The following is a 27,777-nucleotide window of genomic DNA, read 5'->3' as shown; positions in this document are numbered from 1 at the left end:
GCTTATCATAAAATTAATTAAGTAAAATTAGTGTGCTAAAATCGTCACACTTATGTTGATCCCTCCTTTATAATAACCTAAATATAAGCAGAAGCTGCGCTTAAGAGGAGTTAAATTGTAGTTGGATTGATCTGTGGCTCACTGCCGCCATCTAGTGGCTTTAAAAAGACATACGGCAGTACTAGATTACAAAACTGGCCTAAGATTTTAAAGAAGGTAAAATTTTTCCTCAAATTTGGTGCCTTTCTTTTAATGGGAATGTTGCAAAAAATAACATCTCCCTAGAATCCCGATGTGCCAAAGAAAGGGCACATCAGGCTCTATGTCTTTGAATGTGAATAAACAAAAGCATATTTCTGCAATAAATACAATAAAGTTGTGTTGTACAGATTTATTCTGAAGCAGCATCATATAGAAAACTGCCTGTACTTGAATGCAACACTGCCTCCAACTACAATTACAAATAGAGCAAAGCAATAGAACAAAACAAAACAGATCTTGTCCAAAAGGCAAAGAAAGCTCACATAGATGCTGAGACACAACGCAGTGTGCCATGTTAATGTTTCAAAGAGCAATGAGGTACAGTATTAACAGGAGGGAAAGACACTAACTACTGTACAACTCTTTGCTACATTTACATTGTCACACAGAGATGTTTCATTTCCAGAGAAAAATAAATATACATGATTTCTATGACATAACCTTTACCATATCTCAATCCTATTAAAATAATTTGCAATCATAAAAATCTGATACAGTATATATGTACATAGATTTGCTGCAGTGTATTTTTTGTTAGTTTTTTTAAAAACATCTTTTAAAAACTGGACCGCTTTCAATTTGAGCCACGTAGTTTGGTCGTTGTCTTATACATGTACAAGTTATTCTTACTTGAACTTGTTGACTGGATTCCCAATGAGCTCTGGGCACTGTTCTTCACCTTTTGCGATCTTGTCACACCTCACAAAGAAGTCATAGTTTATCTTGTCGGTTATGACGCTGTCCTGCTTGTACTCGGGGTGCTTGGCCACAAACTCCCTCATCCACTTGGCCATTGTCATTAATTCACCTGGCCAGCAAAACACAGCCAGTCTCAATTGTCAAAAGTTGCAAAACAAAAAAAAATTATGGTGCATATAAAGTTAAAATGTACCTGAGGCACGCTTCTTGATAAGCTTCAGGTAGTTCAATATGGTGCATCTGGTATCTACATCAACCTCCATGTTCTCCAAATAGCAGTTAAGGATGGGGATGAGTCCCTGAAACACTCCCTCCTAGTCATTAAAAAAAAAAAAAAAACAATAAAAAGGAAGGCAAAGACGAGTTTTCCTCAGGAATTCATAAAAAAAAATTATAGATTTTGACAAATGCATGACGTTTTTTTCCATCAAAGGTTAACAAAAATGAACTGTAATTATGTAATTCAGCAACTTTCGCACTGAGAAGCAACTTCATACATGCTTCTTTTTAATTTGTCCTTTACTAGAGAGGAGGTGAAATGCTCACTTCGTTGGTCCTATTTATTTTGTGCAATTTTGACATTGGGTTATACTTTATTATTCAATTCCTTAGTCATGAATTCTCAAATGCATTTGAACATGTAATTATGTCTATACAGTATATGTTTAATAAGATGCCATACACATGTTTTAGCAGGGTATTTTGGAAAAATACATTTGTTTGCTTTCACTGCTATTTGGTACTATTTCACTGCTATTTGGTAATAGCAGAAGGGAGATGTACGACCAAACACAAATTAATGGAGTGGATATTGAAAAAGTGGTAGAATATAAATTCCTCGGGGTTGTAATAGATTAAAAAATGAGTTGGAAATCTCAGATTAAATATATACAACAAAAGGTGGTGAGAAATATCTCTATATTGAATAAAGCAAAATATGTTCTTGACCAAAAATCACTCCACACCCTGTACTGTTCCTTAGTATTACCATATTTAATGTATTGTGTGGAGATATGGGGAAATAATTACAAAAGCAAGATTCACACACTCACTGTACTGCAAAAAAGATCGATGAGGATCATTCATAATGCCAAGTATAGAGAACATACAAACCCTCTATTTTTAAAATCGCAGATATTGAAATTTGCAGATTTAGTACACTTTCAAACCGCTAGAATTATGTATAAAGTTAATAACAACTCGTTACCCAAAAACCTCAAACAGTATTTCTCTATCAGCGAGGAGAAATATGATCTTAGAGGAAAATTAAACTTAAAACATTTATATGCGAGAACTACGCTGAAAACACACAGCATTTCCATGTGCGGAATTAAATTATGGAACGGATTGAGTGAGGAACTCAAACAAAGTACAGAGATGAGCAAATTCAAAAAACAATACAAGCAGTTGGTGTTTGCTAATTACAAGGCAGAAGAGGCTTGATTATCACAATGATGTTCTTTCAGGTTTTTTTTTGTTTTGGTTTGTTTAAAATAAAAAAGTTTTGTTCTTTATTCATATTTATTTTAAGCATTTATTTATTTTATTTTTATTATTATTATTATTATTAATGTATATGTATATATATATATATATATATATAATTTTTTATAATTATAATAACTATTATAATATAAAAATAAACTTATATATAAAAATAAATATATTATAAAAATATATAATAACCGTTATCTATTATGTATTATTCTTACTATCACAGAAAACATGACATGGAATGCAGGAAGTGAACAACATGTACTGTACTAGATGTAGAATGGTTGGGGGGTAGGATTAAATAAGCTTCGCTTCTTCCTACTCCTTTTGGACATGTGGAACTGTCAAAAAATGATTCATGAGATGTATTCCATTGTAACCTTCATGTTCAAATAAACTAAACTAAACCAAACTACTATAAAACTGGGTTGCAACTTAATGACTATGTAAAAATGTGGGTCCCAGGATGAGACCAGAACCCCTGCCTGACCTAACACACCTGTGTAGCGGAATGCATGAGATAATCTAGCAGATGTCCATAAGAAAACATTGTGGTTGCCTATAGCCATGCATTTCCAATTTTACATTGAGTGTGTAAAGTAACTTAAGTGTGACTTAAAAAGCAAAAACAAATACTATGTATGAAGGGCAATGTTAGGAAATCTTCCCCAAAAAATGCAGATTTTTTTTTTTTTTTTTTTAATTGCATTTTAAATCAGCATGTTTTTCCACGCAATATCACACTAACCTTCCCATTGATGATGGTGTCGATGCTCATCAGTGTGTACTCCTCGTTGGCGCAGTCAGTCTCCAGGCCATTCTGGGCAGAGGAGGTGCCGTCGAGGCCAGGATTACAGCCTGTTTATGAGCAGAATATGATAATGCGTAATAAACTGCTGTCCACTGAACCCGCCATAAAAGGTGAGACTGTCGTTTTCAATCACCTTTGAAGATGTCCTTTCGGAAGTAGAACATGCCCTCTTGCACAGCGTTCCTTCTCTGCGCCGCTTTCATGTTTTCGTCCACCTGATGAAAGATAAATTTACATCAGAACACCCACAACTAGCAATCAACAACTAAATATACTAACCTGTTCAAAAAATTTCATTACCTTGGACAAGGGGATGAGGAAGTCCAGTTTGTAGGATAAGATGACTCTGGTCAGCAGGACAACGAATACAACATAGGCAGCATTTTCAAAGTCTGTTAGCTGTACCTAAAAAGTGAAATGTGTCAGTGTTTGTGTCTGATGGCTGCATTCAAATCATATGTATTCATATCATCAGGCCCATATGAGGAATTATGATGTCATACCGATAAATCCAATAACATTAAAAAAAATAATAAATTGAAAGCTCTGACAAACTGATAAAAAACAAAAACTTCCAATGAGGTGAGATTACACATACTGTACTGTAAGATGAGCAAATCAAGCACTCCTTTTCTTCCGTCTGATGTGTGGAAACTCACTTTACATCATAAACAAACATGAAACATGAAAGGGGGGAAAAAACATCAAGCTTCAACCCATGAAAACTTAGCCACCTGAAACACCAGCAGCGCGCCCGGGGCTTGTTCCTATCGCTGCAGCATTTGAAAGGTGTAAACAGTTTGCCAGAGAGGACCCGAGGGCTAAAGCAGTCTGATTTCATTATGGAAATGATGGTGCTAGAGGAACCATCATTGAAGATACCTGTTTTTGTCGGTTAGTAAACCGCTTGGAGCCATGGTTTGTCCAGAGTCGCTGCTATTTTTTTAAAATGTTTTCTTAGTGATGTCATGATATTTGGTTAGGACAAAAGTTTAGCAAATCCAACTTTGTTTGAGTTGTTTTTACCTCAAGGTGTGCACAAACTACAGTTAAATCTGAATTTAAAAATGATACAAAAAGTTATCGGGTATCGGTATTTGTCTTGAGAAGCAGGAAGTTATCAGCATCAGTTTGAAAAAAATTTATTGTGCATCCCTCATCATTACTTCACCTCCATTGGGCGGAACTCAACTCTCCAGCCAATGTCTGAGTTGGGAGGGGGTGGTTTGAACCTCATCGTCTGCCAGTTGGTGGACTGGAGGTTCTGTCAAATGCCACGAGAGTAGTTGAAATCTCTCACAAGTTGATACACTAATACTGTCATCTAAGGAAAAGTCAAATCCTCACCTCAAAGTGATCTGACTCATTCTCGTCATCTTGGTTCAATTTCTCCTCATAGGTGCAGAGCGGATCGCGAATGAAGAGGTGCGCAATGTGCTGGGCCAGAAGCTTGTCAATTCCTACACATTTCCCACAAGATAAGTTCCACATGTCAGGTGTTAGTGTATATGCGCATGTGTAATACCTGCACCCAGCAGCTGCTTACAGATGTCCTCATCTATCGTCAAATCGATGTCGTTGTACTTCTCACCGCATTTAGACAAGTAGCTGTCAATGGAGTCATATCTTGACTTGAAAATTCTGTATTTGTTCTTTTTTAAAGGCTGCAAAAGGACAAAACAAGCACGGTTAGACACTTAAATTGTAGTTTATGTATTGAACATGCCTTCCTCCTTGTGGTTTGCAATCAGTAAAGCACCAACTAGAAGGGCACTCAGTACAGCGCAAAAATGGGCGAAGGTGGAAAGACTGAGGCGTACATATCAAAAAGGATTGTATACATTGCTACCATACATGTACAGTATAAAACTCACCACACTGCTCTATACCAAACCGTGATTCAGCATGCCATCAATCGTGCCATCACTTCATAACATTGTCATTATTGCAGCTTTCCTGACTTTTGGTATTATTTTGAGTCATTTTGTTTATTTTTTTAAAAAGTCATCATTATGCAAAGTGGCAGTTAGTTAGTCATATAATACAACACATCCAACTGTCACATTCATACATTTTGCTTGTTTATTAGAAAGTCCTCTAACTTTGGAGCAGGGGAAAATGACCATACAGTGAACGTATAAAAGGTGCCTCAAAAACCCAAATCTAATTACACTGTAGTAAGGTATTTTTCAAAGTATTTTTCCCTGCTCCAAGTTATGTCAAGACAGGTATTGTATCGGATAGTGTGGCAAGAGTGTGAATAAGACTTTACCATTTGATTACAATGTTTATGCACATGTTACATACACATTTTGTGAGAAGACAATGCATGTGGAAACAACAGCTTTCACACGCTCATGAATAAAACCACTTTTAAAAAGTCATGTTCTCTCTAGTGTCTCTCACCTTGAGTCCACGTTCCTCCTGTGTCCTGTCATCCACCGAGGCAGAAATAACCCCCCAGCGACAATCAATGTCCGACACGTGGCCTCTGTAGAATGGGGAGGCTGCGCTCAGAGCCATCTGCACATAGCCAAAATAGTACTGAGAGGTTGCAGCATTTAAATCATCACAATCATATCCATTATCGGCCTTCAACAATATTTTGATGATACAGTTGTTAATAGAGAACCCGTGATTCCTGTGAGACTCCTGGATTGCCTACTTTACTAGTCTATAACAGGGGTCCCCTAGAAAGTTCAGAAGATTGTAATGTATACTGTAGCATACATTATAATTGACCAGCTGACTAAAAAAGAAGAAAATTGTACAACAATACTGAGTGTTATAAAGTGCTTTCCAGCAAGATATCCAAAAATGATTGAGTTGAGTGTCAGCAGTTTGAGTTGCTTCATTCTTTCTTGATAAACTACATTTGCAAAACAATGTGAACTAATACTAACAACTAAATAGCCTCCTTTTTTTTTTGGTTTAAACTGCTCATGTCACTAAAACATGTTAATAAATGTTATATAAAAATAGCATTGAAAGGCAGATTTCCAGTGTTGGATGTGAGAGAACCCTCCCACCTGAATATGGCCATGGTTTTTACAGTCATGGAAAAAATGATTAGACCACTGTTGTTTGTCTTCAGTGTCTATGTTCATTTTTATGCCTGCTAGAACAAAAGTTAATTTGTTTGACAAATACAATGACAACAAAAATAACTCATAGGAGTTTAATTTAAGAGCTGATATCTACCCATTTCCATGGCTTTCTTGATCATAACCAAAATCACTTAAGTTCTTACTTCAATAGCTATGGCATTTGAAATGTTGTCATTATTATATTTGTCCAAACAAATGTGCCTTAAGTTGTACCAGGCATTAACATGAACAAGAAAATGAAGATAAGAGCGGCCAAATCATTTTTTTCTGTGGCTGTATATTGCTATGCTGCAGTTTTGGTAGAATTTCTGTTGTTAAAAAGATGTTTTGACATTATGCCAGCTCATTGTGTGGCAGGCCTTTGCGCAAACACTCGAGGAGATGGAGTAAGCCTGCTCACACGTGACGTCACAGCCAAGATGGCGGTGACTTAGCTTGAGGGTGTCTGAAAAACTTAATTGCACTCGTATTTTATAGTTGCTCACTGGCGGATGACCGCAGTATGACAAAATCATTTTATTTACGGAGTACTTTCATTTTGTTATTGTTCCCTCAAAATTTTCTTTGGTGCCTTGAGCACATCGGTTTAGTCTGAACATTCTTCCTTGGACTTCTGTTCTCACACACCCCCATTGTACAACTTTTGCTCTACATGCAAAGCTTCTCTCAATAAACCGTTTTATTGGATGAGTCGTGTCACATGGGGCAGAGTTTCAATGCTCATAGCTGGTTTGTGTGTTTCTTGTGTACATACATTTACTACAGTATGTCAAGAAAAGCTCTCAGGAAGTAAATACCAAAAAGTTGCACTGGTTAAAATTTGATTTCAAGATTCAATGATAATATAACACAAACAAGTTATGTTAGTGTTTAAGCATATACATTTATTAGCTTGTCTGTAATGTAAAGTAACTTGACTGCCAATTTAAATTAGATCAAATATTGTTAACAGACAATTAGCAAAGACCAAGACCAGCGACAGGTAATAAATACCTGGCACGCGCTCATTTTTTTTTCTTTTCTTTTTTTTAATCTACTCACCACTATCGGACAGAATGTTGCTAGTTGGTCATAAAGATATCTTGCCTCATCAATACTGCAAGCTTGGAATGTAACCTGTAAAAACATAATAAACCTGTTAAAGAGATACATTTACGGCAGGGATTAAAGCCTTCCTCACCGCTAACAGACCAGATAGCACCCTATTATGTTAGACAAAGAAAAATCAAAGACACCATTCAACTAAAGCATGTAGGTCGGTCTGCTAGCTACCTGCAGGCAACAGTTTCCCATCCCAAAGCCCATGGCGTCCATGTAGATGTGGTCAGGAAGAGCTGCTCTCGCCGACTCCCCGTCATCTTCAGGAAACTCTTCCACAAATGGAGATGGAGTGCACTTGTCTCTGAAGACTGAAACACACCAAGTTGATGCACATCCAGTGGCATATAACACCTGCTAATTAATAATAATAATAATAATAATAATAATAATAATAATAATAATAATAATACTGGATGGGTTAAAAAATGGCATCAATGTGACTTACTCGGCACATTAATTGTGACTTTCTCTCCTCGCCTGTGTCGTATGTTCCGAGTGAGGGTGCTAATAAACAAAAAAAAACATGCACAATGAATACATTAAAGACAAATATGTGATAAAGAAACACTTGATAAAAGACACGAAGACACTATGTATACACCTACAGGTGGTCCTCGGGTCACGAACGAGTTCCATTCTAAAACTGTGATGCAAGTCGAGTTTTAGTGCAAGTTGAAGCTTAAACCTAAATTAACTCCTAAGTCACTCACACTGTTATTTTATTTTACACTGTTATTTATTTTATTTAATCTTTTTATTGCTGTATTTATACAGCAGTAATAAAAAAGAGAACACCGTACAACTCCTTACTTTTATCCCGGGTGCAGGCCTTTCTACAGGGTAGACACACAACTTTAAAGTACAAATTTAAAGACTTAAGACCTTTCAAGACATCAAAATGGAAAAATGAAGACTATACCACGGCAAAATAAATAAATAAATAAAAAGAGTTCTGAAGGCGGGGCATTATTGTTATGAAGTGCTTTGAAAGATTAGTCATGACCCACATCAAAAAGAGCATCCCGGCGGCAACCGTGGACCCTCTACAGTTTGCATATCGCCAGAACCGGTCCACGGATGATGCAGTCAACACTGCCATCCACACAGCCCTTTCTCACCTACAGGGCCAGGACACATACGTCAGAATGCTATTTATAGACTATAGCTCTGCTTTTAATACAGTCAGCCCCCACAAACTCACAGATAAGCTCCTCACACTTGGCCTGTCTCCCTCCCTCTGTAACTGGGTGTTTAACTTTCTCACAGGCAGGCCCCAGTCAGTCAGAGTCCACAACCGCACATCCAGCTCAAGAATTGTGAGCACTGGGACCCCACAGGGGTGTGTGCTGAGTCCACTCCTCTACACGCTCTTCACCTACGATTGCGTGGCCTCCCAGAACACCACCAGCATCATTAAATTTGCAGATGACACTACAGTCATCGGACTGATCACTGGTGGTGTTGAAACATCATACAGAAGAGAGGTGGCGGACCTCATAGCTTGGTGTCGTGATAACAATCTCCTTCTCAATACAGATAAGACTAAAGAGATGATCATCGACCCAAGAACAAGGGAAAAGGAGCCGCATAGACCCCTGTTTATTGATGAGACTGAGGTGGAGAGGGTGAAAACCTTCAAGTTCCTTGGCACACACATCAGCGAGGACCTCACCTGGTCTCACAACACCCAACAAATTCTGAAGAAGTCCCAAAGGAGACTGTACTTCCTGAGAAGACTGAGGAAATTTGGCATGTCCACCACAATCCTGAGTTGCTTCTACAGATGCACATCGAAAGTGTCCTTACCGCCTCCATCACTGTTTGGTACGGTAACTGTACAACACGTGATAGGAAGGCACTCCAGCGGGTGATCAAGACCTCACAGAACATTGTTGGGGCAGCCCTCCCCTCACTGCAAGACATTTATAAATCTAGAGTCCTACGCAGAACACACAACCTCATCAAGGACAGCACACATCCACAACACTCATTATTCACACTCCTACCGTCAGGCAGACGCTACAGGAGTTTGAAGTCCAGGACCACAAGGCTGGCAAACAGCTTTTACCCACAGGCCATCAGGCTCCTCAACGAAGCACTCGCACACGCCGCACGCAACACACGCACACACTCATAGCACTTTATTTATTTATTTATTTGTATTATTTACTTGTATTAATGTCTCTTCTGTTGTTGTTGCTTAATTTATTGGTATATATGTTTATGTGTTTATGTTTCTTATGTTCTTATTCTTTCATTTGTTTTCTTTCTTTTCTTGGGAGAATGAACAGAATAAGATTTTCATTGCATGGTATAACTGCTGTTGTACTATGCACATGACAATAAAACTCTCTTGAATCTTGAATCTTGAATTACCCATTTAATTTGCAAAATTTGCCATGGCGCATGACTGGTTTCTTTTTAGGAAAGTGAAAGAATGCAGGTAAGTACAGTACAAGAATTTCAAGTGTGTGAATTATTATTTTATTTTTAGTAAACTAAAGTTCCTTCTTGGCTGAAGTGCAGCATTAATAGTTCTAACATGTATTTGAACAATGTCAGCTCACTGCTTACGTCTTATCTATTTGTCTTTGTCTATTTATGCCAGGACTGTCCAAACTTTCAGAACTGCATTGCACAGCGGTGTTCCTGCTGCACACTCGGAAGTGGAGCGCCACTACCGCCAGCTTGCACAGTGAATACTTCGCCTTCCTTTGCCGCTTGTGTTCAATTACCAAATAAATGCATGCCCCTACAAACGCGGCTAAAGAGTTACGGTGCACACCGCCATCTTTTTGATTTCACACGGTATATTCATCCACCCAGCACAAGGCACACACTGCCTTTTTGTGCTGCGCGCTGCGCGTCTTCTTCCGCCGGCATGCATTGTAAGTGGTTCTCGAGCAGGCCTCTCATTTACGAACAAAAAATAAGTTTTTAATACATTTTTGTGTGTTGTGTGTAACCACAAAACACGGTCATCTGTGTAATATAACACAAATGTATGTAGTCACTAATGAACAAAACAGGAAGTTGGCTGGTGCATACCTGAATCTTGGGTGTATGTTAATGGCTTCATCCGGGAAAAACAGTGACTTTGACGCGCCGCTCTCAATAGGCGTTGGCCGATACTCAGGCTTGGTAAAACCAGGGCAACCTAGCCTAGTGGACAATGCAAAAAAAAATTTGCAACAATTAAGTGTATACAGTAAATGCAGTCTTGTGTTTTTGCTGTTCAGGTTTTGCTCAGTGCAAAGATATGAGTCCAATGGTCAACATAAATTCCATGTTTGCTACATTTGAAGATTTTTTCAATCACTATCTACTGGCCTTTTGTCCACATGCCCATTTTACGAAAGTCAGCTGTATAGACAAAACCCATCCCCCCTTACATACCGTACATAATATTCAAGTGTGTAGTCAGTAAAATGCACTTCCTTATTAATGCATATGTCTGATTACCTTTTAGTGTTACTGTGGTTTTGAAAGAAGTTACACCCCAAAAGTCATACGCTTTCTACGACAACATCATACATGATGTCACACTAGATGTGAACAAATTAAAAGTTTAAAAGATGAACAAGATATACAAGTGTTTTGCTTTATTTTGGGGTTTTGTTGATGCCACCACAGAAGGGTACGAATGATGGCAAATAAGGAAAGTGTGTTGATAACAACAGAACTAAAAATGGAACTGATAGGAATGTGCCTCAGTGCAATATAAACAATTACTTTATTTTAATATGGATTACATAGAAGAAGATGACAAACACGGAATTCCAGCAATATTTATTTTTTAAAAACTCGAAAATTGTACCTTGGAAATGAGGTGATTGTGCATAGAATTTCATTGTGGTTAAGAACAGATGAAGCCTCTTGTCGTCTCTTCCCCATGTTGCCCTCCACAGTGTTGAACTCTGACATGGTCCCGCCATATGGCTGCCCTGGAGTTCCCTCTATCATGTAGCTGCCATACTCGGGCCTCCAAAGCGTGGGGTGGCTGCACAAATAAACACACACTTAAACACAAAAATTTCTTTTTGACATCACTTGATGAAGTTTCATTGGTTCACTCTGACTGACTCCACTCTCCTTTTGTATCTTACGTCAACCAGAATTTTGGCGGGGGAGAGTACGCAACGGCTTTGTGCATCAGAGCGAGCAGTAATGAGGAATGTTGGGCTCTACTATGCTCACTGCCACCAGGATTTCCCCCGTGGAAGAAAAATTGGCTGCACAGATATACAAGTATTTCCATGGACATCATGGCAAGTACAGCGCTTGCAAAGCATGTATAAACGCAATGCAACTTCAGGTGACAAATGTGTAGAGAACATTTCCAGGGTGGGTGTTGATTGTCTGCAGCTCAGATTTTTTTCCAGGTTCGGACATGTCCCAAAATCTCAGCTCACTTTAACTGCCCTTTTCTGGTCTGGGACAAGGGGGAAAGCACCCATTCTCTCTCAAAAGGTCCCGGCAGGACCCAAAAATGGAAGAAAAATGTTCTGTGCGGGTCAAATTTCAGAATTTTTTATTTTTTTTGCTTTTGCAAAATACTTTTTTCCCAGGCAGCTTCAACTACACTTTTCTGGTCTCGGAGGGTGGGGAAACCTCCCACACCCAGCGATTACATGCAAGAAGATGACTGAGTCCCGGCATGACCCAAAATGGCAAAAAATGGCACTTTTCAGAGGGGCAGATCTTCTGAATTTTTTTCAGGTCCAGACCTGTCAAAAAATGTCATTTCTTTCAGGTCACATCCTCCAGCAAAAGAGCATTATATCAGCATTAGCAAATACAATACAAAAAAATCTTACTTATATATCGGTGCAGCGTGACTTAGCTTGGCTTCAAAGAGTTGAATGTTTTTATCCCACAGTGACTTGCTGATGAGACGCTAGTCGACTTCCTAAACAATAATGATGTGTCCTTGAACAAATCACCTACATCCTTCCGTTGCCTGCATAGCCAAGGGGTGTCCAAACTTTTTCAACTCAAGGCCGGAGGGGACACCTTGGTATTTTTATATATTTTTTTTATTTTGTATTTCCCCATTTCCCCCCTTTTTTGGTTTCATTTTATTTCTACAATGTGCTGTGGGCCAATAATAATTAAAAAAAAATGACAGGCTGCACTTTAGAAAGCATAGTTAAGAATTTCCCCTTAGTATTATTATTATTATCGTTATTATTATTATTATTCAAATAGTGAAAAAAAGCATTCTTCAAAGTGTGCTACATAGGGTTTTTTTTAACTTTTGTAATTTATTGTCTATTGCTTTAATTAAATACAGTTAGTCTTTCATTATATTAAATTAGAAACGTTTATCAATAATCTTCTTATGTGGCAGAAAACATTTGGTTCTGCTGCCTTCTAGCATTCAGTTTAAGTGACAAAATATGGTTTCTTGTCCTACTTGCTAATATATATATATATTTTTTTAATCAAATTAAAAATTTATTTTATCCACATTGTGACAAGCTCTCTCATAGTGCTAGCATTTCTGTCTACTTATTTCACAAATGATGTTACATTCTTTGAAAGAATTTTATCATGCCCCTAAAAAAACACACTCAAATTCCAAAGCATATATGTCACACTGTGCTGCACACAATGAGTGCAGCATATGTCAAGCATGACGTATGTTGAGCTACACCATTAAGGGAAGGGCGAAGCAGCCTTGGAGATGGGAAGCAACATGCCTGAAAGTCAGAGACTGCCAGATGGACACATACTTAAATCTACAGAAAAGCATAAAAGCATCAGACTCCTTGGCCAGAAACTGGGGAAATGGGCTGTCCTTTAAAGTTCAAACACATAAAATTGACATTTTATGGGCTTTCCCCTTCAGACGTGTGAAGCATGAAAAGAATGAATCCAGAACCCTGCAATTCATGTGCTGCTACTTTTGTTCTTATGTAATGCATATGATACGGTCTCTGAAGCTGCTGACTAAAAACCTGACAAGGGAGTAGCAAACAATATCGCGACATGTTCGCTATATTTAGGGAGTAGGTGTGCGGATTAAAAGTGAAAGACAGGAAGTGTTTCTTGCATCATGCATTTATTCAGTAATTAAATACACGCAGTTGACAAAGGTGAAGTATCCACCGCACAGGCAAGTGGGAGTGGAGCTCCACCTACGACTGTGTAGAGGTATCACTGTGCAATGATCTGTCTGAAAGATGCATAAACCCCTCCACAATGCAACCCAACCCCTTACCAGCGAGAGAACCAAGAAAACAAAACTTGGACACACTCCTCTGTCACCTGGCAGCGCCTCACCTTCCTGGCAAAACACGCATGGGTGTCTAAAGTGTGGCACAGGGGCTGTCTATATCCAAATATACAAAAACCCAGCAAAAGTAAAAAAAAATAATAATAATAATAATAAAATAAAGCAAAAAGGCATAATTTAACTAGGAAAGTTAAAATGTCTATACTCATAATAAAAACATTTGTTTTTAAATATATGTATAATGCTATTTTATTAGATTTTTTTAAAGCTACAAATATCAAAGGACAGCTGGACATCCCTGATGTAAATAGACAAAGACAAACAGATAAGACAAGAATGAGCTAGCATTGTTCAACTACAAGCTGGTACTATTAATACTGACAACCCTATTGAAAGGCCAGCATTTCAACAAATGCTACAAATGACTGAGACAGTATGAATTGCCTGGGGGAAAATGCATGTCGCAAACATCAAATCCGCATGCAACTTTAGAGAGTGAAAGATGACATATTAAAGAATATATTGCATTATGATATAATTTATATTATATATTACCATAATAGTGGTTTATTTGGTCTCAAAAAATGTTGGCAATACTATCGTTTACCATCAATTTGTCAGACAAACATTTCAAAACGCACCTAAATGCTTTTTTGACTCAGTTAAATTAATTTAAATCTTAAAAATAATGCTAAAATCTCGTACCTTCCCCATAGATCCAATTTAATGTATTGTCTCATGAACTTAGTGTCTCGTGACATTTCTAGTAAGCATATGTAACCGTAAATGTTTGTGTCACATGAACATGAAAGAGAGTGTCAAATGACTGTCATGGCTGCAGATCAAAGTTTCCTGACGTTGACTTACTTTGGGTTTATCTTTTCACCTTGACCTTGGAGGGTATCCAAAACATCGCTACTGTTCAGAGCCAGTCGAACCTTTTCATCTTTGTCATCCAATTCCACCAACATGTACTCTACCTAAAAATAATCAGACAATATATAAAGCACATTTGTGTGTTTCCTTGACTTTTTCCACACTGCTACACTTGTAAGCCCCTGTCTGAAAGAGGGATTAAACCTATAACAACAGCATTCCACATTGATGAAAATCATTACACAAGCTCATACGAGGGCGACATTCCACATGAGAGATCAAAGTTATCGATGGTCATGGCACAGTACTTTTGAACACATTTGCATCCTGTCTGCTATTTACATAAGCTCTGCAAGATGTTTTTATTGCCAGCGTAGTATGACTATGCAAAATCTACCAAAGCACACCTTTGTGTTTGGTAGTAAAGAGCCCCTGGATTATGCAAGACTTTACTGCACTTTCACTACTCAAATTCAAAAGGGACCGTCGTGTGCAATATGTAACATTGCCAGACAGCTTCCCCTAATAATGTATTATTATTTACACGTGTGTCCCCTTTGAAAGTATTTCCTGTACGTGCAAAAGTGGCTATGCAATGGCAAAATATCACACCATACCCACGTCTTAAATAAAGGCATTCTATCTGCAGTTATGGTATATTTGTTCTATTATACACAAAAGAGCACAGGCCATATTTAAAGCACATGATGCTCCTGTCACGTCTTACCTCATCGCCCCATTTTAGCACATCCTTCTGCCGGTCCTTCAGATTGTTGTAAATGTTAACAAACTGGATGATGCCGTGTTTTCTGATGTGATCAGCATACTTCTTGGTTTCTTCCCAGTTCAGTGGCGATCCTTGACTGAGCAAACCCATCTCACAGACGCTCAAACAGAGCTTGCCTTGCTGTCTTCTCCGGCTAACTTTCACGCCGAGTGTTAGCTAGTAACAAGCTAGTCTGTCCAACTTGTGCCAAGCTAGCATAAAGTCTCACAGAAAAAACATAGCAATAGGATAATTAAATGAGCTCTCCGGGAGGTCAGATGTTGATTTCGTATTTTCGGGGTGTTGGAAGTTGAAAGCAGCCTGTCTTTAACTTTTAAGTGTCTATCCACAAGAAGCTAGAAAGGGCCCTGCTCATCACTTGCTAATACCTCGTTAGCTGACAGACACGCTACGGCTGATGCTCAACGAAAGCAACCCTGCGGGAGCTTTTTGTCACTTGCCTGCTCGTTGAGGCGCTTTATAAATGTGCACTTCTGTGGTGGGTTGAACCAAAGGAGCCGCGGCTGCCAAACCAACCCACTTTAACAGAGTTGTACTGTCTGTCGTACATAATGAACACCTCCCCCGAAATAAATTGCATGTGACGTCACTATGACTCAGCATTGTTCGCTAAACTCCTGTCAGGATGGTGCCTTAAAATGTTAGTGGAAAAGTAGGACTACATACAGGCAAAGGAAGAAAAGTATTGAAACCCCAGGTAAAAAAAAGAATGTTACAATTATATTTATGTGACTAAGTGTATAACTAAACTATATTACATCGTGAGAGTACAAAAAGAGAGAAAGAAAACGGATTTTCAATGAGTGAATTTCAAAATTACGTTTCCTCGATGTTTCTTTTTAATAGTCTTATGTGCAACCTAAATAAGCCACTCCAATTGGCTTCCATAATTATTCCTGCAATTTATATACAGTATCTTTATCATTTAGATCTATACAATTGTCATTTCTCTTTCACATATTGTACTACTGGTCAGGATGGTGCCTTCAAATGCTGGAGGAACACATATTGTCTGGGAGGAAAACTAACAGAACCCCGTTAAACAAAGTATTTTAAAAAGTAAGTAATTAAAGAAAAATGCAAGAAAAAAATTGCAAGAACACAAAGAGAAAACAGATTTTTAATGAGTGAATCTCAAATTCAGCCTTTTCTTTGTTTTTTTTCACTAGTAATTCTCCATTGTATAACCTAAATAATGTAAGAAGAGAAGTAATATTTTTTTCCCCTCTTTTCGACAACAAGCAGAGTTTCTCAAATTGATTTCCATAATTATTTCTGTAATTTTGATATTTTTATAGCTCAGATAAGGTTTTCTTTTCACGTTTACATATAACTGTGGATTTTATACTATTTTATTTCATTATTATGTATACTTTCAGCCTTCCTGGCCTTCAAACTAAGCAACACATTCTTGTAATATTTAGATACCAATTTCACAACACATAACTGGAATGTCAACATTCAGTCTTCTGCTGTAACTTTATTTTCATGAACAATTTATTTGATTTGTATTAAAAAATTAAATATCAAATGAATGTTTGCTTTACTTTATTAAATATATTAAAAACATATTTTGGGATTAAAAGAAACTAAATATGTTTCTTCTGCCTTATAATTGTATTTTTAAATACATATTTATTCTGCAAATGTTATAGATAATTGCATAGCATTATAATTTATCTTTAATAATAGCCTTTGACCAACTTTTGACATTATGTAATCACAGAAAGACAAAGGAAAAATAAAGCACGATGCAGTAAACCTCCATTATCAGAGGTGTGGCAAATACTGTGGGAAAAGTAGACTTGCATCTGACTCAAATACCAGTTAGATTGATAAAATAGCTGTTAATGTATTGTTGAATTGGCTGTATCCTGCTGATTTATTACCTTTCTGCTTCAGTCGGTATTCAATCCTGCATGCATGCACACAAATGTCTTTATATTAAGTTGAAGACAAGGTCGGAAAGGCTTGGGTTGTAGACCTGTAAAAAAGAAAATGCTTGCTCATGCTTGCTCAAGAGGAAGAGGGACGGTCTAACAAGATAATGAAAATGACATTCTAGGTCAAAGTTAACACAGATTCAAACAAAACACAACACTTGAACCAAATAAACACAATTCAGAGTCAGCCTGAGACAGCCTAGACGGGGCTGTCCCAATGAGCTTACAATAAACTTGGTACAAAGGTACACTTTAAACTTGTGTAGCTGTAAAAGGTGCAACTTTCAATACTCTAAGCCAGTGGTTTCCAAACTTTTTACAGTTGCGTGCCCCTTCCGACATTTGACCTGAAGGCATGTACCCCCTACTCCTGCACACTTAAAAAACATACACTTTTTAAAAATCTTAATTAACTTGAAATCCATCCATCCATCCATTTTCTATACCGCTTCTCCTCTTTAGGGTCGCGAGGGTATGCTGGAGCCTATCCAGCTGACATCGGGCGACAGGCGGGGTACACCCTGGACTGGTCGCCAGCCAATCGCAGAGCACATATCGACAAACAACCATTCACACTCACATTCATACCTATGGACAATTTAGAGTCTCCAATTAACCTAACATGCATGTTTTTGGATGTGGGAGGAAACCGGAGTACCCGGAGAAAACCCAGAACGCGGCCCTAATTAACTTGAAATATTGAACATAATTAATTGGTCAAATAATTTAGTAGTAATTTCAAGTCAAAGATTTGTATTTTGCATGGTCACATTTTGATAAAGTTTCACATGAGTACTGATAAATAGATAAGTAATCATCCTACATGTCATTTATTCCAGTCTGATGTTGGCATGTCTGATGTTGGGTTGAATTTGAGAATCACTTTTTTTGTCCACTCACAATGACTATGGTATATAGGTCTGCATATTAATTTAATACCAAATTGAAGGGGAAAGTTTAACAATCACGATAAAGGTGTATCTGAAGTACAAAAATACATGCAACCAATGATAACGTCTGATTTTGGGGAGGCATCCCCACTCACAGTGCACGTGCAGGGATTGGAACACCAATATAAACATAAATCTTCAAGATGAAACACTCTCAATGCCGTGAGGCGTTCAGGTGCACTCGTAATTGTGAGTATGAGGCAATAATTGTTTTTAATTTGTATTCACGTATCCCATTACAATTGGCGTACTTTTGGGGTATATATATTTTAAAGTTGATAAAAAACAACAACTGACATATATTTAAAGCCAAAGATTTGTGTTAATTGTTAGTATCAACATTTGAGCATTTTTCTTTACATTGTGCCACATTTTGTTTTCATTTTATGCTGTTTTAAATTTTATTTCCTGGGCCTCACTTTGCACAACTCTGCTCTAAGCAACAGAGTCAGATTTGAGGTCAAAAAGAAACGTTTCCTTCAAAAACACTAGAAAACAAAGAGGCTGACTCAGGAATCACATGACACGAGAGGGGAACACGCACAACAGGAGCCCCCACTAACTTAAAAGTGTTTCCAGGCAGAAAAACGATCTCTTTCTACTGTGAATAGTTGATTTGGAAGGACAGGTTTGACAGGTCAGGCGACATTAAGAAAGTTGCAACTACTCTATGCTTATTGAACATAAAATAAGCAACAAAAAAGACTGCTGAAGATACGCCAAGTAAACCTTTGAACCAACAACCAAAGCTGATTTGCACTTAGCAAAGGTCATGTCAGGTGATGCTTTTGCTTTATCAGCATGCATTGTAGAATAAACATGACCATTTGCTAAACATAATGATGGTAGCAAGACCATACCTTGAGTTTATTGCCCATTGATTTTTACTCACACTTTCTAACTAATCAACGTTTTCCATATGGTCTGCCTATATAAAGTATTCAATATTCATATCAACATTATTCAATCTAAGCTTGAACTCCAAACTATGTCACCAGTATCTGCTCTTGAGCTGTTCATGACTGTGTATATTTGTCCTCAATTACGGAGAGGTCTTGAATATTGAACGTGTCTCACATGTGAGTAATTACTGTTTTTTTTAAATGCATTGTCATTTATGTTATGTTTTATTTTTAATATGTGTCAAATGTTTTTGTGGCTCTCAAATTGTAGACTCGGCAGTCTGGAGAATGCCATTTTACAAGCCGCTGGACAGGTTCTTTCTGCAGCTGTCATTCACATTCTCTTGGCGTTTATAGATTGTAAAAAAAAAAATTGTCTTTCACAAGTTAACAAAGGAACAAAGCCAAAAAACCCAGAAATTAACTATTATTATGTCTTCTATATTGGGTAATACGAGTGTACAGGTGTTATTCGATGTCGAGTGGGCTCTAAAAATGTTAAAAAACCTATTTAAAAGGTTGTAAAGAGGTTTTATATGCTGTAACTACGAAAATTTTCCATTTATGAACATGGAATAAAGGAATCCTACTTCGCAGAAATTCACTTACCACTTACCACTGAACCAATTAGCTGTGATAAATGAGGGATTATTGTAATGTACACTTAAATAGCAAAACCACAAAATTAAATTTAAATAGCCCAGCTGGTATATATGACTTGCCATCATGCTTCCGAAAGTCAACAGAAATCGTTACGACTGTTGCTGTTGTTGTCTGTGATCCACTTTTGGGTCTTGACCCACCAGTTGAGAACAACCGATGTAGCGTACATTTCAGGGGCCAAAACCTATTTGGACTAATTGTAAAAATAACCATAATGCATATGTACTGTAGGTATAAAATTTGGGTGAAACGTCATATTGTCATGTTATTTTACAGAATCTAATATTAGCCATAGCTGACAAAATAAACCTTGTAGAGTACAATCTGAAGGTTGCTGAGAATTCCTGTGGTTCAAGTTTCAAGCCTGGAACAAAGTTTCAATGCTCGCAAACTGAACAGTGGCTTATGCTGTGATAGTGGGTTTCCAACTTTATGCAGTAGATCCCTGCTATTCGTTGGGGTTACCTTCCAAGACCCCATGCAAATGGTGAAAAAACACAAATAATGGAGGCACCCATAAAAAGCTTTTTGATCAACTCAACGCACAGTTATTCAACACATGCACTTTAAATTCAGTTTTACACATTAAGAAACAATTACAGGCATATTGTACTTATAAAATGTGCAGCTACATGTCAGGTCTTTACGAAGGAACATTAGGGCCACATTTTTTTTTTTAAATTAGAAATTTTGAGAATAAAGTTGTAAATTTCCGAGAATAAAGTTTTAAATTTACACGAATAAAGTCAAAAATTTGTAAGAAAAAAAGCCGTAAATTTACGAGAAAAAAAGTCATAATATTACCTTTGCCCAAGGTCAAAGGTCACATAAGTCCCCCCTTTTCATAGCTGTCTCAGGCAATGTCTGGTAATTAGTTATTAGTATTAAAATAACCTAAGATTTCGAGAATAAAGTCGTAAATTTACAAGAAAAAACTCTGAACTTACAGGCATTGCCTGAGACAGCTATGAAAAGGGCCAACTTATGTGACCTTTGGCTTTGGGCATGTAGAGGGTTGGGGTAAGGAAGGCGGAAGTGAGAAGGGCTAGATGTGCTAATTGTTTTGTGCTCAACTGCTCTGTTTTGCTGTCAAGTTGTAAACAAAAGCTTTCCTGAAGCAAGAGGATAGTCTCCTTCCGTCCGAAAGCACTATGCTCTATTTTCCCTGACACGTATGGTACGATGACACGTAATATTACAACTTTATTCTCGTAAATGTACGACTTTATTCTCGTTAACTTTACGACATTTTTTCTCATAAATGTACAACTTAATTCCCGTTAATATTACGACATTTTTTCTCGTAAATGTACGAGTTTATTCTCGTTAATATTACGTCATTTTCTTCCTCGTAAATTGATGACTTTTTTCTCGTAAACTTACAACATTGTTTCTCATACATTTACAACTTTATCCTCGAAATTTACAAATTTTTTCTTGTAAATGTACAACTTTATTCTTGTAAATTTATGACTTTATTTTTTAAATCTCTGATTTTTTTTTTTCCAATGTGGCTCTAATACTCCGTCGTACGTCTTGTCAAAGCATCATCTTAATGGAAAATGTTGAGTGAATTCACCTGTGAGACAGCACCCTCTGCAGGAGTCAGAGCTGCAGCACTCTTTCCCCTGCAGATAGTGCCGACAAACCACCTCCTATTTAAGTTACTGTACAACTCAAAGCAGAGAAAAGAAATCCTCTAATAGGCGTGGAATTACTGTATTATCTACAACAGGGGTCACCAACGTTTTTTCTTGCGAGAGCTACTTTTAGAAAATGAAAATGGCCACGAGCTACTCATTTTTGTAGAAATGATTTTCATACCTTATTTCAACCCAAACAAATCAAATATGCTTATTTTACCAAAACATTCACAAAATGCTGGTATCCACAACTCACATTTTATGTTTCAGAATACATTTCTTTCTAGTGTTCTCACATTATTAACTGAAAACCTGAATGAAAAGCAGGCCTGCAGGCGCCTCATGTGGTCGTGGGGGCACCTGCGGGCACCAGGTTGGTGACCCCTGATCTACAGTATCTATTTACTGTATTCTTGATGCCAGGTCGAGTCTGCTGTATAGTTTTTCCTGACACTACAAGATGGGAATTCAAATAAGCATACGTCGTGATACAAATATAGCATGCAAATGAAGCCTACTGGCAGCCTTATCACATGAAAACCTGTTGATCCACAAAACACTGAGCCAGTGTTCATTCAATAGGCAAGCAATAATTTTGAAAGAATGACAACAGCAGACTTGCTTGTGTAATGTCACTTCTTTTATTTAAAAACAAAACAAAAAACATGAGCAACCATGGAAATCACTACTCCCAAGACAGCTCAGGCAGAAACATCTCCTGTTACAATGTATATATTTTTTTTACAAGTTTTCTGAACACATTCATCATCCCCATCCTTGCAGTATTTTCCAGCAGGACCTTTTTCAATTTAAATTCACAGATATTGTTGACCATCACGCAACCAAACAAAATGTTCAGCACCCACTTCTGGCAGGTGTTGCCTCATTAATTCCAGCTTTTTGACTCTTCAAGTACCTGAGCTTTGTAGTCACCATAAACCAGGGTTTCCCAAACTGAGGGTCGAGACCCAAAATGGGTCACCAGTCCATTTCTATTGTCCCACAAAATGTTTTAAGATATTGTAGGTACAGGTAGGCACAAAAGCGTTCTTTATCATGAATTTATGTGCAGTATATGTCAATGTTATGTCAATACATGGTGAAGGAACCACATTTGTAAAAAGCTTGGGAAACCCTTCGATAGTCTGGATTTTAAAATAAATACCTACTTTATGTTGTGAATGCATGTCAATTTTGTTTTCAAAGTGTGGCACAGTCAGCCTCTCCTCAGAGAATATAATACGTATCGGGCTGCACTCCAAAAAACAGATTTTCTGGAGCACATTTTGTGAATGTTTTATTTTTTTCTAACTCACTATAGGAACTAAAAAAAAAATCATTTTGTCTGTTAGCTTAGCAGGTTTGAAAAATATGTTTTTTTTCAAGCTGCTGCGCCTCCCTCAAAGTCCGCCTCACACGGAGTAGTGGGTTTAATTTAGAGATGCTACAGAATACGGGCAAATGCTAAAATGCTAACATCTAAATTGGCCCCACAGAGAAATGTCTGCCTAATAGTTGTGGTGGATATGACTATGGCGAGTTTGTCTGTCTCATAAACATTATCTGCCGGTTTCATACAGCTGCTTAATTAAAGACCCTTTCCAGTCACTTGAAAGCAGCACAGGGAGATGTTTATGTAACAGACAATTAAAGTCCTAGAAGCAGGTAAAGTATCTGACCATTAGGATCTCATGCTTATATACTGACTGGTGCAGAGGAAACAGAGCTGGCTCTTGACTCTCGTGTTGCTTTCCTTGTGGGTATGGTGACAACGCAGCAGGAAATACCCACTGTCGCTTCTGGCAACTCGTCATCTTCAGTCCACTCATTGAGGTCAGGGTTGTACACCTGAATACACTTCTTGTACTTCTTCTCACCCTCGTTCCAGCCTCCGAGGAGATACAGCTTGTTGTTCAAAATGGAAATACCGGCCGTGCTTACGCCCGTGTGAAGAGCAGCGCAGTAGCTCCACTGCCCTGTATGAGGGTTGAAGGATTCCACCGCCAGGACATCCACCCTCTCCCCGCGACCTCCCAGCTGGCTGCCACCAATGACATAGGCGCGGTCACCCACTGTGGCAGCACAGTGCCAACCTCGAGGTGAGCTCAGGCTACCCTTATCCTGCCAGCTGTCGGTGGACGGGTCGTATGAACACACGGCTCTGGAATAGGCGTTATTGATGTAACCACCCGACACCAGGATCTTGCCGTCGATGACTGAGCTAGCGTGACAGCAGCGGGGCACCTCCATGGGCGCTTTCATTTGCCACTGGTTGGATGACGGCACGTAGCACTCCACTGAGGCCTGAACGCCATCGGAGTTACGGCCACCGATGGCAAACAATAGGCCATTGAAGGTGCTGAGGCTGAAGTGGGTGCGCCTTTGGATCATGTTGTTCAGGTGGATCCAAGTGTTGAAGCGGGGGTCATACCTAAAGAATGCGAATGGGATTATTATTTGCTCAACACATGGACTGCACTACTTGGCTGAAACCAACAGAGGCGCTGTTGGTCAGTCGCAACTAGTTTTTGGTCTAAAGAAGAACATGACATCGTCTTTGGGAAGTTGAGCTACACTATCTCATAAAAGTGAGTACACTCCTCTCAGTCCAGCAACCATTTTTACAACAGTACAGTATATAATCTCAAGGGACAATACTACAGAAGTGAAACTTTAGTAGTCAGCATACAGCTTGTATAGCAGTATATATTTGCTACTCAACACACAACCATTTTTGTCCAAACAGCTGTTGACACAAGTGAGCACCAAGATAATTGTGTCTTGCCTATAGTCTATGGCTGCATGAGTGCTGCTGGACAGGGGAGCTGCGGTTCGTTGAGGGATACAATAAAAATGATTGCTGAAATGTGAGATACTATACATCCAGGCTGGCCTTCGCTATGGTTCAACATTATTCTGCTTAACACAACACTGGCATAGAAGCAGGAGTTCAGAACATTTAGGGAGTGATTCCTCCTTATTTAAATTTCGTACGTTAATCCAATACTGCCAAACACTACCTAAGCAAGATGTTTGTACCTGCAGAAGTTGCTGACGGCATGCTTGGCCTGGTTCCTCGCGTCATTCTGGTCCTCGCCTCCAGCCACATACAGGAAGCCATCCAACACCGCCACACACTGATTAAAGCTCTTGGCCGGCATTTCTGTCAAGCGATTCCACACGTTATCAACGTCCCTGTAGAGAACATCCTTGCTGAGAGATTTCTCTGTCAAGGCGGGGCGTCCTCCAACCGTCAGTATCACCTTGAGGCCCCCGCGCACCTTTGTTCTTCTCGACTGGAGGATATTCTGCTGGTACGGCAGCAGGTGGTAGTTCATAGCGTCCACCAGGAGACGGTGGCACTCGGGATCCTGCATCATTCTCGGCACGCTCTGGATGTGATTTACAAGATCTTGGGCAGAGATGGTGCCGAAGCGGATGTGAGTCAGGAGATCGGCGGCATACTTCAACCTCTTCTCGTCGAAGTCCAACCATTTCATGGCGATCTGGAAGGCGGTGACCTCCGAGGGAAGATGGAGGGAATCGTCTGAGAGGAAGTCACTGATCTGCTCATAGGTGAGCTTCAGGAACTGCTCCATCTCGGAGAACTCAATGAAGTTCTCCCGCATGTACTTCTGCGCCGCCTCCTTGGTTTCTTTAAGATCATAGGCGTCTGCAATGTTTGTCACGTACATGCAGTTCTCCACGCTGAGTTCCTGCATAAGGAAGTCACTGCACATCTTCACTAAGGTTCTGATCTGCAGAAGCATGGCCGCCGCGATGGTGCTTCCGATGCTGTAGAGCGACAAGGTGAGTTTTCCTGAGTATGCGTATGTGATGACTGTAGCCAGGCCGACGGGTGACAGGTCGTTCAAGTCGATTTTCTGCAGCGTTGAATCTTTTTTCAAAATGTTGTGTATGTACTCGCTGCAAGAGGCCATGATGACCTTGTGGACATCAAAGGACTTTGATTTGGTGGCCACTGTTAGATCGCAAAGGAAACTCTCGTTCCGCATGGTGCTCAGACCCTCCAGGAGGTTGGGAGCATAAACGGAATCTGTAACCTCAGTGGAAATGCAGCTGAAGCCATTTCCTCCTTCGAACAGTGTGTTCAACCCATTGATCTTGTTGACAGGGCTGTCCTCAACCATGATGGCCATCTCGTTGATGTCTCCTTTGTTCTTCTTGGTCGTCTTGTTCTTTTTGGGTGCCATGGCTGAGGCAGCAGAGCACAACCCAGACCTTTTGGAAATATAAACAAAACAATAAATGCTTTCAATTTGATGGACCAAAAAGCAAACAATGATCTAACATCTGATTTCTCAGATAGAACATGTTAAAACACCTAAGTTGTTCCTAGAAATGGTATCTTTAGGCACTAGCAAGACACCGACACCTTCCAAGCATGTGTTGTGCCAGGTGATGCCGGAGCTAGTGAGTGCGTCAACACAGCCCTCGTTGCATCTGTCACATTTTATCAGCAGCCTGTCCCGGAATAGCAACACTGGAACGGCTCACCACCAATGTTCCTTTTATAGACGTTGAGGCACGTATGGCAGGCCTCATGTGCTCCCGAGTATTTTGGTTCAATGGTTCAATAATGAATTCCAAAATACAGATTATTTTATGTAGTTGTATCTTGAATTTAATGGCTTCACCTAACCGTACTGATAATCTGTCTCTATGACAATGTATACAACTTTGCAAAGGTTGAACAACTTCAAGTGATTCATCCAATCACCAAAGCCCAGAGAGAATAAAAGTTGGATTTTATATCGTCAAACATCACAGCATCAGCTTTTACCACCACTGTATGAAATAAATCCCACGTACCTGAAGAATGAAGATGAGGCTGGGGAAGAAGGACCTTGTGCCTCCAGTTACTGGAGCAGGAGAGACCGGCAGTCACCCAAGCTGAAAAAGAAATCCTGCTAACTCCTCCTCTAGGGGAGTGGGTGCCAATCACACATTGTGACATGAATGTGGCTGGCTGGGGGTATAGTGTCCCATAATAGCTTCCAGTCCGAGGATGTCAACATTCTGTTTATCGTGATACGTGACATTCAAAGTTACATGTGGACATCCTGTGTAAAAAAATGTTAAGTCATCAATTATGATTGCGCTACAACCATTAGTTCCTTGGTGATCTCAATTCATGTTGTCACTAAATTATTTTGGACAATTGTGTGCCGCAAATTTTGTGGAAACAGCTTAGGGAAAGCCCTTCTGTTCCAACACCAGTGATTTCTGACCACACGGACAACAACTCCCAGACACACTTTCAACATCTGGTTGAAACTATTCCCAGAAGACTGTAAACTGGGAACAACTTCCTATTTTATTCCATGTTCACTTTCTGTTTAGGTGCAGTGACAAACACTTTTGTCCATAAAGTGTATTTCTGTCTAAAGTGAGCCTCTAAAGTTGAACACACTATGTTTGGTGACGTGGGTTGACTTTTAAGTTGCTCTGATTTCAAATAATTTGTTCCCATATGAAATAAATTTTTCCAGGCTCGAACTGCACAGACAATGTTAACATTTGAACATTTTAAACATTTACAAAAGTAAGAAAAAACAAAGAACTTCAGAATTAAACTAAATAAAAAACACTACTCACCCCTAGAAGCCGCCGTCGACAGAGCTGTAATGCAAAAGGAACATGAAACGGTTTGTTGGCAAGCATGCTCGTCATTAGCCACTATGCTTCTATCTGCATTGTATTGTATTGTATTGTATTGTACTTTATTTATCCCACAGCAGGGAAATTCACTTGTTACTTGCATGTGATATACATTATCATCTCATCGGTAAAATTCCTTGGTAAATGCAACTGATTGTATTGCTCATATTGTACTGGGCAGCCAGACCTTCAATTTCTGGTTTCATTGCTCACTGATCTGAAGTCTCATGGTGACTTTTGAGGACTTTTTTTGTTTTTTTTTTACAGAAAAATTCCAAACTCCAAGTCATGCATATTTTGATGCATTTGTATTGTAAAGTTTTTTCTTATGTGGACATTCATATCATTGTCCACATTGAAAGAGATCCTCCTATTATCACAATTGGCTGCACAGCAGCGGCAACTTAGGTGTCAGATGACAAATATCATTAGCATATCCGCTGAGTGATACGCAAACCCTTGACGTGGTTGTTCTTCGTGCATCTATTATACATTGTATCATAGTGACGACTTTCCAGCACACTTTAACATCATAAACACGCCAGCGCTTGGATATTCCATATTTCACCTTAGGGGACCCTTAAGTGCGCATTATGACTTCCTCTTCTTATAATTAGTGT

At 38.9% G+C, this 27,777-nt stretch overlaps 2 protein-coding genes across 2 annotated transcripts; both read right to left on the bottom strand.

The window, feature by feature from the left end:
- Positions 1–417: 417 nt before the first annotated feature.
- On the bottom strand, positions 418–15,939 carry gclc (glutamate-cysteine ligase, catalytic subunit). Its single transcript, XM_054798294.1, has 16 exons — positions 15,315–15,939; positions 14,579–14,691; positions 11,291–11,473; positions 10,522–10,635; positions 7,919–7,977; positions 7,645–7,781; positions 7,414–7,488; positions 5,672–5,788; positions 4,791–4,929; positions 4,613–4,725; positions 4,437–4,529; positions 3,566–3,670; positions 3,399–3,480; positions 3,203–3,312; positions 1,154–1,274; positions 418–1,069 (listed from the first exon to the last, which is right to left on the bottom strand). The coding sequence occupies exons 1-16, from the start codon at positions 15,462–15,464 to the stop codon at positions 888–890; spliced, it is 1,893 nt and encodes a 630-aa protein (XP_054654269.1). The 5' UTR covers positions 15,465–15,939; the 3' UTR covers positions 418–887.
- Positions 15,940–22,107: 6,168 nt separating this feature from the next.
- On the bottom strand, positions 22,108–26,384 carry klhl31 (kelch-like family member 31). The gene is made up of 3 exons (XM_054798756.1): positions 26,309–26,384; positions 24,515–25,717; positions 22,108–23,906 (listed from the first exon to the last, which is right to left on the bottom strand). The coding sequence occupies exons 2-3, from the start codon at positions 25,687–25,689 to the stop codon at positions 23,171–23,173; spliced, it is 1,911 nt and encodes a 636-aa protein (XP_054654731.1). The 5' UTR covers positions 25,690–25,717; positions 26,309–26,384; the 3' UTR covers positions 22,108–23,170.
- Positions 26,385–27,777: the final 1,393 nt, after the last annotated feature.

This window comes from Dunckerocampus dactyliophorus, chromosome 14 (genome assembly GCF_027744805.1).
Source record: "Dunckerocampus dactyliophorus isolate RoL2022-P2 chromosome 14, RoL_Ddac_1.1, whole genome shotgun sequence".
In the NCBI taxonomy this organism is placed as follows: domain Eukaryota; kingdom Metazoa; phylum Chordata; class Actinopteri; order Syngnathiformes; family Syngnathidae; genus Dunckerocampus; species Dunckerocampus dactyliophorus.
The sequence above is the reverse complement of the archived record's forward strand: the minus strand, read 5'-3'. Positions and strand labels throughout refer to the sequence as shown.

Coding starts and splice junctions, on each gene's coding strand:
- klhl31 (XM_054798756.1), bottom strand. CDS start 25,689: ATGGCACCCAAAAAGAACAAGACGACCAAGAAGAACAAAGGAGACATC. Junction 23,907..24,514: donor GCCGTCAGCAACTTCTGCAG/GTACAAACATCT, acceptor CGCATTCTTTAG/GTATGACCCCCGCTTCAACA.
- gclc (XM_054798294.1), bottom strand. CDS start 15,464: ATGGGTTTGCTCAGTCAAGGATCGCCACTGAACTGGGAAGAAACCAAG. Junction 7,978..10,521: donor AACATACACCCAAGATTCAG/GTATGCACCAGC, acceptor TTTGTTTATTAG/CACCCTCACTCGGAACATAC. Junction 1,275..3,202: donor ACACCATCATCAATGGGAAG/GTTAGTGTGATA, acceptor TTTAATGACTAG/GAGGGAGTGTTTCAGGGACT.